The 14,255-nt window shown below is 46.8% G+C and overlaps 1 protein-coding gene across 14 annotated transcripts in view; it reads left to right on the plus strand.

The window, feature by feature from the left end:
- Positions 1 to 14,255, plus strand: part of LOC142489160 (uncharacterized) — a 215,978-nt gene that overhangs the window by 128,979 nt on the left and 72,744 nt on the right. For all 14 annotated transcript variants that reach the window (XR_012799809.1, XM_075589434.1, XM_075589443.1 and 11 more), the window contains 2 exons: positions 5,974 to 6,066; positions 10,718 to 10,810. Coding sequence is in view for 13 of the 14 variants with exons in the window: in XM_075589434.1 (XP_075445549.1) it covers positions 6,059 to 6,066; positions 10,718 to 10,810 (101 nt within the window). In the remaining variant the exon portion in view is untranslated. The remainder of the gene's footprint in view (positions 1 to 5,973; positions 6,067 to 10,717; positions 10,811 to 14,255) is intronic.

A 14,255-nucleotide genomic window follows, 5' to 3' on the forward strand; every position in this document is an offset into this window, starting at 1 on the left:
CCTTGGGCCCTCTGGATATTCGGTCATCCGCGGGATGACTTCTCCATTTTCTCTAGGCTGCAGGGCATTTCGAACCCCCTTTTCCTCCACAAGATCTGCAGATGTATCTGTTCCTTCCACGGTAAGTGAAGAACCGCTTTTCTTTTTCTTTTTTTGCCTTTTTGTTTTGGATGACACCGTTCCCTCAGGTATACTGGGGTCTCCATCTTCAATTGAAATTTTAGCAGCGTCACTGGATCCATCTGGCTTTTCTTGCAACTATAATAGCTGACGGAAATATTTGGTGATCCACTGCTCCCGCTCTGTCTCCTGCCGATCATATTCGTCATCATAGGGAGCGGTCTTTTTGGTTCGTACCGAGTTCAGGCACCCCCACCATTCTTGGGGTGTTTTGTGGATGTGACTCGGTTTGGGTTCCCCATAAGAGATGTCTTCCTCCTCATCGGACTGGAAGGGCCACTCTTCCGTGGGGTAGGATTCATTACAGGAACGTTGTATTTTGTCCTACATTTTGGGGCTATCAGGTATATTTTTCTTCCTGACCTCAGGAGGCGCTATTGCAGCTGTTGTCACTGTATTTGCTAAAACCCCAAATGGTGGTAGTCCTACAGGTGGGCATATTTTGCTTGTAGAGGTCGTAGCTCTCACAGGCCTCTCTGTAGACTTTTTCTTCCCTTGGGTAAGTTTTACAACATTAGCATTACTGTGCATTCATTTATTCTCATCGTCTGAAATTCCCAGGCTTCTATTTCTTTGCAGTGGAATATTTCTTTCACTCCCGGCAGGGTGACTCAACACTCAGCAATTGGCTTTTGGGATACCTTTTACACAGTTCAGCAATCCCTTTTCCCCGGGAGGGCAATTTTACACTCAGCATTTGTTTGCTGAAAATTCCCTTCCTTCAGCACAGTCTTGCATCAATTGTCACACTTTTCTGCATATACTCCATTCACAGCTGGTAGTCCTATGCGGTGTGGCAACCTTTATTTGCAGAATCAGTACCACTCGTGGGTCACCATCTGTATTCACTGCTTCAGCGAAACATTTGAAAACAACAAACACCTATCCTTTTTAAGGGCTAACTCACTTCTTGAACCCTGACTACGGCTGGAAGGCAAAACCCCTATTTCAATGACCATATTACACTTTATTGTGATAGGCAAATAAGGTTTACCTGCTTCAGCAGTCTCTCTCTCTCTCTCTCCTCTTGGGATTGGGAAAAATAGTCCATCTGTGGTTTTGTGAGTTTCAGTGCAGTGTAGATTTCCTGCCTGGGTGTGTCGCTTTAACTCTGATCTCTGCTGCATGTGATTGTTTATGTTGCTCAGGCTGTTTGTAGGCAAAAAGCACAAAAAAAATTCCACAGGCAATCTCCGGGCCCTTTTAACTTCAAAGGCCACCTCTCATCCCAAACTTCTGACATATATGTAGGAGGACATGTGCAGAGGTACACAATGGAGACTGTTTTAAGGTGAAATTAAAACAAGGCTTTATTGTGCCTGTCGCTTTAAACACAGCAAAAATATATGAAAATAAGCCAAACAAAAAACCTATCTCTGCTTTGGAGACTATCTACACATGTAGCTCAGCCCTCTCTGACTGGGTTGGTTAGCTAAGCTAATTACCAGCCCCAAAATATAAACATATATACAGATATATTACAGTTTCAAAAGAAAGTCTTATCTGTTGTCCTGAAGCTGTAGGGGAAGTCCTCTCTGCTCTCTTTGTGTGCTACAGCAATGTCTGTCCAGGTTTTGAGGTCTTGTCCCCTTGTCTTGATTTCAGCATACAGTCCAGTCCTTCTGCAGCTGAAGACAGCAGTTCCTCTGGTCAGTCTCCCCAATTGTGCGACTCAGTGTTACGCCGGTGCTGGCCGCAGACCAGACCCGTCCCCTGAGCTGAAGGGGGAAGTGGTAATACACGCACCCACAGCAAAGGGAGCGTGTCCGGAGTGTGGTATGAAGCGTTGCCAGGCCAGGTGTAGTAAGGTAGACAATACTTGCCGGTACCGGTTGTAGAGATAGAGTGATGAATGCCTTGCCGAGGTCAGGGAGTGGAGAGTGGAGATAGGTCGTAGTCCAAGCCGTGTTCAAGGGGTTACCAGAGTGAGCGTTGTCCAAGGAGTGCCGAGATCGAGAGCCAGAGGGGGTAGTCGTACAAGCCGCGTCAGAACCTGTGAAAACACTGAGAGAATCCAGAAGTACTTCCATTCAGAGACTATGTCGAGCAAAGACTGAGAGCAGAGAGGAGCTAGATAAAGCAGGAAGGTCCAATTAGGAACGGAGGCGGGACAGGAAGAGCTACGGGGAGACACTGCAGATTGGTGCAGGCATAACAGGCCAGGTGAGTCTTGTTGGTATCCTGAGTATGCTCATGCAGTGTGCGGGGGCGGAGCCTGAGGTCCAGGGGACGGGAAGAAGAGTGTGCAGACTGAGCGTGCTCCGTAACTCGTGTACGCGCGTGAACCGAGCCAGTGGATGGTGCAGGTGTGCGTGCAGGAGGGCGTGGGCGCGCGCGGCACTGTACAGAGGAATCGCCGAGGGGAGTGATCCCGCGACGGCGGCAGGGGCGGGGAGCCGTGGAGGCCGGTAAGGCAGGATTGTTTTGTGTGTCCAGGGGCTCCCTGCGGGGAGGGAGTGCTCTGTGTGAGGAGCGTGGAGAACGCCGATTCCTGACACTCAGGAATCTCTGCTCTGTCTCCTAGTTCAGCTCAGGTTTGAGCTAAGGAGTCTCACTTCCTGTCTCAAATGCAGGCTTTTTCTAACACTTCTAATCAGCCAGGTGCTGGTCAATTAACCAGCACACTGCTGGATTAGAGGCAAGTTTTCTGAACAGGGTAAGTCCCCTGTTACAGTGTGTTACGCTGTTTTCACCACGGACAAGGAGGGACCCTGAAACTGAGGTGAGATGGGTAACAAACTGCACCCACAGCTACGGGGACACCCCTGGAAAGTGGAAAATAGGCGTCTGGAAACGTCTGGGAGTATAAGGTAAAGTAAGATACTCGCCAGACGAGAAGGGAGATTCCAGAAGATAGGTGGTACCGAGAGCCTGGGGTCCAGAGCCGGGAGGTAGGTAGGATTCCGCAAACCGAGGTGAAGGGGTAGAGAAGTCCAGGGGGTCAGGATACAAGCCGAGGGCAGGAGACGAGAGTGGATCCACAGCCAGGCCGGTTCGGTACACAAGGGAACACTAAAGAGACAAATAGACAGGAACTGAGGCAGGCACGACCGTGGTAAATACAGGTCATACAAAGCTATGCTCAGCCAAAGAATGAATGGCTGAGCAAGGTATAAATAGGAGGAAGGACCAATAGGGAGAGAGGGAGTAACAAGGGAGCGGCCCCAGGGAAGATAATAATAGGTAGGGAGAAACTTACCACAGCTGTGTTGAATATGCAGCTTGTGAGCGGAGCACGCGCATCAGGCGTGTGCGCCGCGCGCGGCCTCAGCTGAGGGCGGGAATTCCTCCTGAGGGAAGACATAAGGTTCCCCGGCCGTGCGTGCGTATGCGTGAATTCAGTAGTCGCGGCGGCGAGAAGGCAGGGCTGGCGCAGAGACAGGTAAAGTCTCGGGGGGAACCCCCTTAGGGAGAGGTGTTCCCCTGGACCTTACACAGTGCTGTTTGGGGTAAGCCCATGCAAGCGAGCGCCCTGCACCTAGGACAGGTAGATCTCATTTCCCAGACCCCCGTAACTGGGTATATTTCTGTATTTTGTATTTCTGTGTGTTTCCAAGGTCTTATCCAAATAAACCTCATTTTATTTCACTGCCTTGTTTTGCCTATTGACTGATCCCTTAAATATAAATGGTGTTAAGGGTCCTGGTCTACCGTGACAGCCGGTATCTCCTGGAAATTTTATTCTCCCTGCTTCATGTGACCGGGACATTTAAACTTGCAGGACATGCTGGCACCCCCTACAGACGCCTGTACCTCAGGAAGCAGAGTGTCTCCGGACCTGAAATTAATGCGGTTCACCCCCAGAGACCCCCTGCTTCAATAATATGTCATTTAAATTAAAATATAAACAGCGTGATGGTCTGTAAGAGCTGTGCAGGGAGATGCAGCTCTCTCTGAGCAGCTCCTACAGACTGGAGGGAAATTAAACCGTAAGATGTCTGGAAAAGTAATTAGAAACTTGAGTAGTATGGCATTTATATACTGTACCAAATAGTATCTAGCAAGCAAAAAATCTTACTGAATACCATTTTTACACAAATGTCATATCGTGAGGTAACAACACGCCAAACCAATCGATATGGCAGTGATCTTATCGAAGTTACCTGAATAGGCCCCTAAATGTAATTTTCAAGCATTTCTTTCCCCAGAAAAATTGCAATGTTACTAAACAGGCCACAAGGTAAATCTACACCAGGGGTAGCCAACAACAGTCCTTGAGGGCCAGAAACTGGTCAGGTTTCCGGATATCCCTGCTACAGCACAGGTGGCTCAATCAGTCCCTGCTTCAGCACAGGTGGCCCAATCAGTGACAGTCAGAACAGGGATATTCTGAAAACTTGACCTGTTGGTGGCCCTTGAGGACTAGAGTTGGCTACCTCTGATCGTCACGCTTTGGACCAGATACACTAAGGTCCATTAGGCTATTTAAGTGTAACCCTAACCTAAATTAACGTAAGGTTAATAGTAACACTTATCCACTAAAGTTCCGGCCATTAGTACTACCGATATGAGAGAGCGCGAGAATTATTATACAAAATTATTTTTGTAAAGTGCCAAGTAACAACTAGCGCTATTTCATGGTGCTTACTTAGCGGTTTCTTTAGCACCTTGTTACATAGTTAACTTTGAGTTCGTAACTCTTTTGTGAATTATACACACAAACACACACACACACACACATTTAAATACAAACAAAAATACAAACACACATTTACACATACTGTACAAACACACATACATACACAGACACATACACATATTGTACAAACACACACACACACACACACACACATACATACATACTCATAAGACAAAAATATATATATACTCACCCACACTCCCCTGCAGGTAAGATAGCAGCAGGTAAAGTTCCATTATGATGTAGGTTGCCTGGCTACACAGAACACTGCTTTGTTTACCTGACTCCTGCTGCTGACATTCGATTTGAGGAGTTAGAGAGAGTTGTTTGTTTAAGTACTGCCTCTAAGGATCCTCTGCAATGGGAAACCTAATAATTAAAGTGTTGTCCCTCATTGGGTTGTTGGAACACCTTGCGCTCCAGGCCATGTCAGTCCCACTCAGTCTGGCCCAGAAGCTGCGCACCCAGTGCCGCACATCCAGGTAAGAGAAGGAGTATCGATGTGTAACTGTTGGGAATGGCCACATCACACGCGGCTGTGCCCGGGAGGTTGGGGGTCTGTAGGCAGGAGAGACTAGAAAAGATCATCATATCACTTTACCCCATAGTCTCCATTGGGATCACCTTTTAAAACAACCTTTAATATTTAATAGCTGCCATGTACAGTAGACATCAAGGGGATCGGCTTCTAATTAAAGATTTTACACTCATTTCATAACACAATAAAATTAAATGCGGTTAAAAAAAAACCATGACCCCTTTTTACACCAATAGGGGTCCCTATACATTTGAACAAGGTCGCGTTTACACCTACACAGGGTCTTAGACATCTAGAAACTCCAGCGGCTCGTATTCAAAAGAGCCTTGTGTATAGGATCCTCTCTTATACACCACAGTCACTCTATAAAATCCCCCTCTTACTTGCCACAATCACCCTTTAAAATCCCACTCTTACACATAACAGCCTCACTATAACCCCCCCCCTCTTACACAACACAGCCCCCCTATAGACCTCCACGATTCCCCCTCTTACACACATTGGGGTCTGAGGTGAAACATTGAGGTTATTTAATTTATAGTTTTAAGACATTACATGTAAATCCTGCCGAATCTTTACAGGGGGTTTCACTAATGAATTGTTCTTTACTCATTAGGGCGCCGTTGTCACGCCTGAAGGTACATGTGAGACGCAATCTCGCGCCTGTTATTGTTCACCCGGCATTCCCTTACTGCCATCGCATGGATATGTGAGTATGGGGGCTTCTTGAACTCAGATTCGTCGCTATCGCACACAAAGTCTTATTCTGTACCATCTCCCGTTATTAAATAAGCACTTTGTGTCTGATAAAGGGTTTCAACATTGAATTCCCATAATACATGTTAGACATAATGAGAGATACAAATCATCCTGCAAATCAGGGTTTTTATTAATACTGAGAGGCATTATAAACTGGCTTAACTGGGGGGGGTCTGTGTATCAAGGCAACTCTGGGTCTAAAATCAGCAATCTCATACCTCTGATAACATGCAATGTGACAGGATACTTTGTGCCTTTATTGCCCTGTTTGCATCAGCTTGTGATTTGTGGTATGTAAATAGGAGGCGTTAGGGAACAGTTACCTGACACGCATATTATAATTGGATGGGTTAAATTCATGTTACATTAATCTGCGCTAGAAACTCCTCCAGGTTTTAGGTGCAGTAAATCTCTCCGCTCAACAACCTGCAGCAAATATATTGCCATGTTTCTCAGATATGACACAATCACAAGCAGAAAATACGTCACACTCAAAGAACACTTTGTACTGTGTTGTGTCAGTACATACATACCAATGTATCAAAGTGTTTCTTGTACCAATAAGCAATTTGGGAGCTTGTATATGGAGCAATAGGAGGTGTTAGTGAGGAGTTATGTGACACTAGTAATGTAATGAGGTGTATCAGGTTCTGAGTCTCTGGCTGTTACTTTTCTACCCTATCGTTCATCAAAAAAGCCGCCATGTTTTAGGCCCCAGAAACCAGTCTGCTTAAAGGTCTGCATCACACATAAGGCTACGGCCCCAGTGCCTGCGCAGCACACGCGCCTGCGAGGCAGGCGGAACGTTCAGCCGAGTTTCCCGGTCTGCAGTGAGCTGCAGGGGGAAATATAGGGGGGGGGGGGGTCACGGGGGTGCGGCGTGACGTCACCCGGCAGGTCTGCCCTCATTGGCTGAACAACCGGGGTCGTGGCTTAGTGCTTTGTCGCTACTTCTACTCACAATTTTAATGTGAGTCTGAAAAACGCACCGCACAGCACGGCGGCCCCCCACCCCCCTGCATCGGGCCCGGCCCCCCACCCCCCTGCATCGGGCCCGGCCCCATTGAGGGGCGGCTCTTGTCCCAGCAGCGCCCGCCACAGCGAGCGCTGCAGTAGCCAGTGGGGACCAAGCCTAAGGAGTTTGATGAGCGAGGTTCTTCCATGTGTGTTGATGGTGACACTTTGCCTGGATCCCAGGAGAAGCTCGATGAGCAGTTTCCTCCTCTAAGTGTTTCCCACCTATCTCAATGTCATCAGGAGATTTCAATACTGTCCCTGTTTTCTAACTCTAGCCCCACTGCATTCTGGGTCAGAATCCTGCATTTCCATGGGAAGCGGAGACTTGATAAACCAGAAATGGACTAGAATATCATGATGACTTGGTATCATGATGATAATTAGTTTGCTTATTCTGGTAGCTTTGATAATTTAATTGCAACATCGAACGTGTTGGCATGCTACCAGCTCATGGTATGAAATTTGTGAAACAAAAACGGTATTCAGTAAGGCAAATCACATTTTATATACCGTTTGTTAAAAGAAATGACATACCGCACGAGTTTCTAGTTTCTTTACAAGCGAAATGCCCGGAACGTGCAGTGTCCCTCAATCAGTCTGGAAGAGCTGCGCAGAGTGAGGAGAGAGACACTGTCTCTGCCTGCACAGCTCATAGAGGCGATTGCGCTGTGTTTATTTTAATTTTATTACATAGGATTGAAGCAGGGGTCTTCAGAGCTGAATCACATTCATTTCAGGTCTGAGAACCCCCGGCTTCCCGAAGTTCAGGCCTCCGTTTTGGATGCCGGTATCTCCTGCAAGTTTAAATGTCTTGCGTCATGGCACACGTGACTGAGACATTTATACTTGCAGGAGATACTGGAATCCCATAATGGGGCCTGTACCCCGGGAAGCAGGGGTTCCCTGGATCTGAACGTAATGCAGTTCAGGTGCGGAGACCCCCTGCTTCAATCCAACAGTATGTAGTAAAAATCATTTCGTTTGCGCTGCGCGGGAGAGATGCGCGCGGCCTCAGCTGGGGGCGGGAACTCCTCCTGAGGGAAGACGTAAGGTTCCCCGGCCGTGCGCGAGTATGCGCGAGTTCAGTAGCCGCCGCGGGGAGCGGAGGAGAAGGAAGATCCCGCCTGCGGCGGCGAGAAGGCAGCGCTGGCGCAGAGACAGGTAAAGTCTCGGGGGGAACCCCCTTAGGGAGAGGTGTTCCCCCGGACCTTACACAGTGCTGTTCGAGATAAGCCCATGCAAGCGAGCGCCCTGCACCTAGGACAGGTAGATCTCATTTCCCAGACCCCCGTAACTGGGTATATTTCTGTATTTTGTATTTCTGTGTGTTTCCAAGGTCTTATCCAAATAAACCTCATTTTATTTTACTGCCTTGTTTTGCCTATTGACTGATCCCTTAAATATAAATGGTGTTAAGGGTCCTGGTCTACCGTGACAGGCGGTATCTCCTGGAAATTTTATTCTCCCTGCTTCATGTGACCGGGACATTTAAACTTGCAGGACATGCTGGCACCCCCTACAGACGCCTGTACCTCAGGAAGCAGAGTGTCTCCGGACCTGAAATTAATGCGGTTCACCCCCGGAGACCTCCTGCTTCAATAATATGTCATTTAAATTAAAATGTAAACAGCGTGATGGTCTGTAAGAGCTGTGCAGGGAGATGCAGCTCTCTCTGAGCAGCTCCTACAGACTGGAGGGAAATTAAACGGTAAGATGTCTGGAAAGGTAATTAGAAACTTGAGTAGTATGGTATTTATATACTGTACCAAATAGTATCTAGCAAGCAAAAAATCTTACTGAATACCATTTTTACACAAATGTCATATCGTGAGGTAACAACACGCCAAACCAATCGATATGGCAGTGATCTTATCGAAGTTACCTGAATAGGCCCCTAAATGTAATTTTCAAGCACTTCTTTCCCCAGAAAAATTGCAATGTTACTAAACAGGCCACAAGGTAAATCTACACCAGGGGTAGCCAACAACAGTCCTTGAGGGCCACAAACAGGTCAGGTTTTCCGGATATCCCTGCTACAGCACAGGTGGCTCAATCAGTCCCTGCTTCAGCACAGGTGGCCCAATCAGTGACAGTCAGAACAGGGATATTCTGAAAACTTGACCTGTTAGTGGCCCTTGAGGACTAGAGTTGGCTACCCCTGATCGTCACGCTTTGGACCAGATACACTAAGGTCCATTAGGCTATTTAAGTGTAACCCTAACCTAAATTAACGTAAGGTTAATAGTAACACTAATCCACTAAAGTTACGGCCATTAGTACTACCGATATGAGAGAGCGCGAGAATTATTATACAAAATTATTTTTGTAAAGTGCCAAGTACAGTAACAACTAGCGCTATTTCATGGTGCTTACTTAGCGGTTTCTTTAGCACCTTGTTACATAGTTAACTTTGAGCTGGTAACTCTTTTGTGAATTATACACACAAACACACACACACACATTTAAATACAAACAAAAATACAAACACACATTTACACATACTGTACAAACACACATACATACACATACATACACAGACAAATACACATATTGTACAAACACACACACACATACTGTACATACATACATACATACTCGTAAGACACATATATATATACTCACCCACACTCCCCTGCAGGTAAGATAGCAGCAGGTAAAGTTCCATTATGATGTAGGTTGCCTGGCTACACAGAACACTGCTTTGTTTACCTGACTCCTGCTGCTGACATTCGATTTGAGGAGTTAGAGAGAGTTGTTTGTTTAAGTACTGCCTCTAAGGATCCTCTGCAATGGGAAACCTAATAATTAAAGTGTTGTCCCTCATTGGGTTGTTGGAACACCTTGCGCTCCAGGCCATGTCAGTCCCACTCAGTCTGGCCCAGAAGCTGCGCACCCAGTGCCGCACATCCAGGTAAGAGAAGGAGTATCGATGTGTAACTGTTGGGAATGGCCACATCACACGCGGCTGTGCCCGGGAGGTTGGGGGTCTGTAGGCAGGAGAGACTAGAAAAGATCATCATATCACTTTACCCCATAGTCTCCATTGGGATCACCTTTTAAAACAACCTTTAATATTTAATAGCTGTAATAGCAGTAGACATCAAGGGGATCGTCTTCTAATTAAAGATTTTACACTCATTTCATAACACAATAAAATTAAATGCGGTAAAAAAAAAACCATGACCCCTTTTTACACCAATAGGGGTCCCTACACATTTGAACAAGGTCGCGTTTACACCTACACAGGGTCTTAGACATCTAGAAACTCCAGCGGCTCGTATTCAAAAGAGCCTGGTGTATAGGATCCTCTCTTATACACCACAGTCACTCTATAAAATCCCCCTCTTACTTGCCACAATCACCCTTTAAAATCCCACTCTTACACATAACAGCCTCACTATAACCCCCCCCCCCTCTTACACAGCACAGCCGCCCTATAGACCTCCACGATTCCCCCTCTTACACACATTGGGGTCTGAGGTGATACATTGAGGTTATTTAATTTATAGTTTTAAGACATTACATGTAAATCCTGCCGAATCTTTACAGGGGGTTTCACTAATGAATTGTTCTTTACTCATTAGGGCGCCGTTGTCACGCCTGAAGGTACATGTGAGACGCAATCTCGCGCCTGTTATTGTTCACCCGGCATTCCCTTACTGCCATCGCATGGATATGTGAGTATGGGGGCTTCTTGAACTCAGATTCGTCGCTATCGCACACAAAGTCTTATTTTGTTCAATCTCCCGTTATTAAATAAGCACTTTGTGTCTGATAAAGGGTTTCAACATTGAATTCCCATAATACATGTTAGACATAATGAGAGATACAAATCATCCTGCAAATCAGGGTTTTTATTAATACTGAGAGGCATTATAAACTGGCTTAACTGGGGGGGTCTGTGTATCAAGGCAACTCTGGGTCTAAAATCAGCAATCTCATACCTCTGATAACATGCAATGTGACAGGATACTGTACTTTGTGCCTTTATTGCCCTGTTTGCATCAGCGTGTGATTTGTGGTATGTAAATAGGAGGCGTTAGGGAACAGTTACCTGACACGCATATTATAATTGGATGGGTTAAATTCATGTTACATTAATCTGCGCTAAAAACTCCTCCAGGTTTTAGGTGCAGTAAATCTCTCCGCTCAACAGCCTGCAGCAAATATATTGCCATGTTTCTCAGATATGACACAATCACAAGCAGAAAATACGTCACACTCAAAGAACACTTTGTACTGTGTTGTGTCAGTACATACATCCCAATGTATCAAAGTGTTTCTTGTACCAATAAGCAATTTGGGAGCTTGTATATGGAGCAATAGGAGATGTTAGTGAGGAGTTATGTGACACTAGTAATGTAATGAGGTGTATCAGGTTCTGAGTCTCTGGCTGTTACTTTTCTACCCTATCGTTCATCAAAAAAGCCGCCATGTTTTAGGCCCCAGAAACCAGTCTGCTTAAAGGTCTGCATAACACATAAGGCTACGGCCCCAGTGCCTGCGCTGCACACGCGCCTGCGAGGCAGGCGGAACGTTAAGCAGAGTTTTCCGGTCTGCAGTGAGCTTCAGGGGGAAATATAGGGGGGGGGGGGTCACGGGGGTGCGGCGTGACGTCACCCGGCAGGTCTGCCCTCATTGGCTGAACAACCGGGGGCGTGGCTTAGTGCTTTGTCGCTACTTCTACTCACAATTTTAATGTGAGTCTGAAAAACGCACCGCGCAGCACGGCGGCCCCCCACCCCCCTGCATCGGGCCCGGCCCCCCACCCCCCTGCATCGGGCCCGGCTCCATTGAGAGGCGGCTCTTGTCCCCGCAGCGCCCGCCACAGCGAGCGCTGCAGTAGCCAGTGGGGACCAAGCCTAAGGAGTTTGATGAGCGAGGTTCTTCCATGTGTGTTGATGGTGACACTTTGCCTGGATCCCAGGAGAAGCTCGATGAGCAGTTTCCTCCTCTAAGTGTTTCCCACCTAACTCAATGTCATCAGGAGATTTCAATACTGTCCCTGTTTTCTAACTCCAGCCCCACTGCATTCTGGGTCAGAATCCTGCATTTCCATGGGAAGCGGAGACTTGATAAACCAGAAATGGACTAGAATATCATGATGACTTGGTATCATGATGATAATTAGTTTGGAAATACCTGGGGCTTATTCTGGTAGCTTTGATAATTTAATTGCAACATCGAACGTGTTGGCATGCTACCAGCTCATGGTATGAAATTTGTGAAACAAAAACGGTATTCAGTAAGGCAAATCACATTTTATATACCGTTTGTTAAAAGAAATGACATACCGCACGAGTTTCTAGTTTCTTTACAAGCAAAATGCCCGGAACGTGCAGTGTCCCTCAATCAGTCTGGAAGAGCTGCGCAGAGTGAGGAGAGAGAAACTGTCTCTGCCTGCACAGCTCATACAGGCGATTGCGCTGTGTTTATTTTAATTTTATTACATAGGATTGAAGCAGGGGTCTTCAGAGCTGAAGCACATTCATTTCAGGTCTGGGAACCCCCGGCTTCCCGAAGTACAGGCCTCCGTTTTGGGTGCCGGTATCTCCTGCAAGTTTAAATGTCTTGCGTCATGGCACACGTGACTGAGACATTTATACTTGCAGGAGATACTGGAATCCCATAATGGGGCCTGTACCCCGGGAAGCAGGGGTTCCCTGGATCTGAACGTAATGCAGTTCAGGTGCGGAGACCCTCTGCTTCAATCCAACAGTATGTAGTAAAAATCAGGCGTTTGCGCTACGCGGGAGAGACGCGCGTGGCCTTAGCTGGGGGCGGGAACTCCTCCTGAGGGAAGACGTAAGGTTCCCCGGCCGTGCGCGTGTATGCGCGAGTTCAGTAGCCGCCGCGGGGAGCGGAGGAGAAGGAAGATCCCGCCTGCGGCGGCGAGAAGGCAGCGCTGGCGCAGAGACAGGTAAAGTCTCGGGGGGAACCCCCTTAGGGAGAGGTGTTCCCCCGGACCTTACACAGTGCTGTTCGGGGTAAGCCCATGCAAGCGAGCGCCCTGCACCTAGGACAGGTAGATCTCATTTACCAGACCCCCGTAACTGGGTATATTTCTGTATTTTGTATTTCTGTGTGTTTCCAAGGTCTTATCCAAATAAACCTCATTTTATTTCACTGCCTTGTTTTGCCTATTGACTGATCCCTTAAATATAAATGGTGTTAAGGGTCCTGGTCTACCGTGACAGCCGGTATCTCCTGGAAATTTTATTCTCCCTGCTTCATGTGCCCGGGACATTTAAACTTACAGGACATGCTGGCACCCCCTACAGACGCCTGTACCTCAGGAAGCAGAGTGTCTCCGGACCTGAAATTAATGCGGTTCACCCCCGGAGACCCCCTGCTTCAATAATATGTCATTTAAATTAAAATATAAACAGCGTGATGGTCTGTAAGAGCTGTGCAGGGAGATGCAGCTCTCTCTGAGCAGCTCCTACAGACTGGAGGGAAATTAAACGGTAAGATGTCTGGAAAGGTAATTAGAAACTTGAGTAGTATGGCATTTATATACCAAATAGTATCTAGCAAGCAAAAAATCTTACTGAGTACCATTTTTACACAAATGTCATATCGTGAGGTAACAACACGCCAAACCAATCGATATGGCAGTGATCTTATCGAAGTTACCTGAATAGGCCCCTAAATGTAATTTTCAAGCAATTCTTTCCCCAGAAAAATTGCAATGTTACTAAACAGGCCACAAGGTAAATCTACACCAGGGGTAGCCGACAACAGTCCTTGAGGGCCACAAACAGGTCAGGTTTTCCGGATATCCCTGCTACAGCACAGGTGGCTCAATCAGTCCCTGCTTCAGCACAGGTGGCCCAATCTGTGACAGTCAGAACAGGGATATTCTGAAAACTTGACCTGTTAGTGGCCCTTGAGGACTAGAGTTGGCTACCCCTGATCGTCACGCTTTGGACCAGATACACTAAGGTCCATTAGGCTATTTAAGTGTAACCCTAACCTAAATTAACGTAAGGTTAATAGTAACACTAATCCACTAAAGTTCCGGCCATTAGTACTACCGATATGAGAGAGCGCGAGAATTATTATACAAAATTATTTTTGTAAAGTGCCAAGTAACAACTAGCGCTATTTCATGGTGCATAC

This window comes from Ascaphus truei, chromosome 3, assembly GCF_040206685.1.
Source record: "Ascaphus truei isolate aAscTru1 chromosome 3, aAscTru1.hap1, whole genome shotgun sequence".
NCBI lineage: Eukaryota > Metazoa > Chordata > Amphibia > Anura > Ascaphidae > Ascaphus > Ascaphus truei.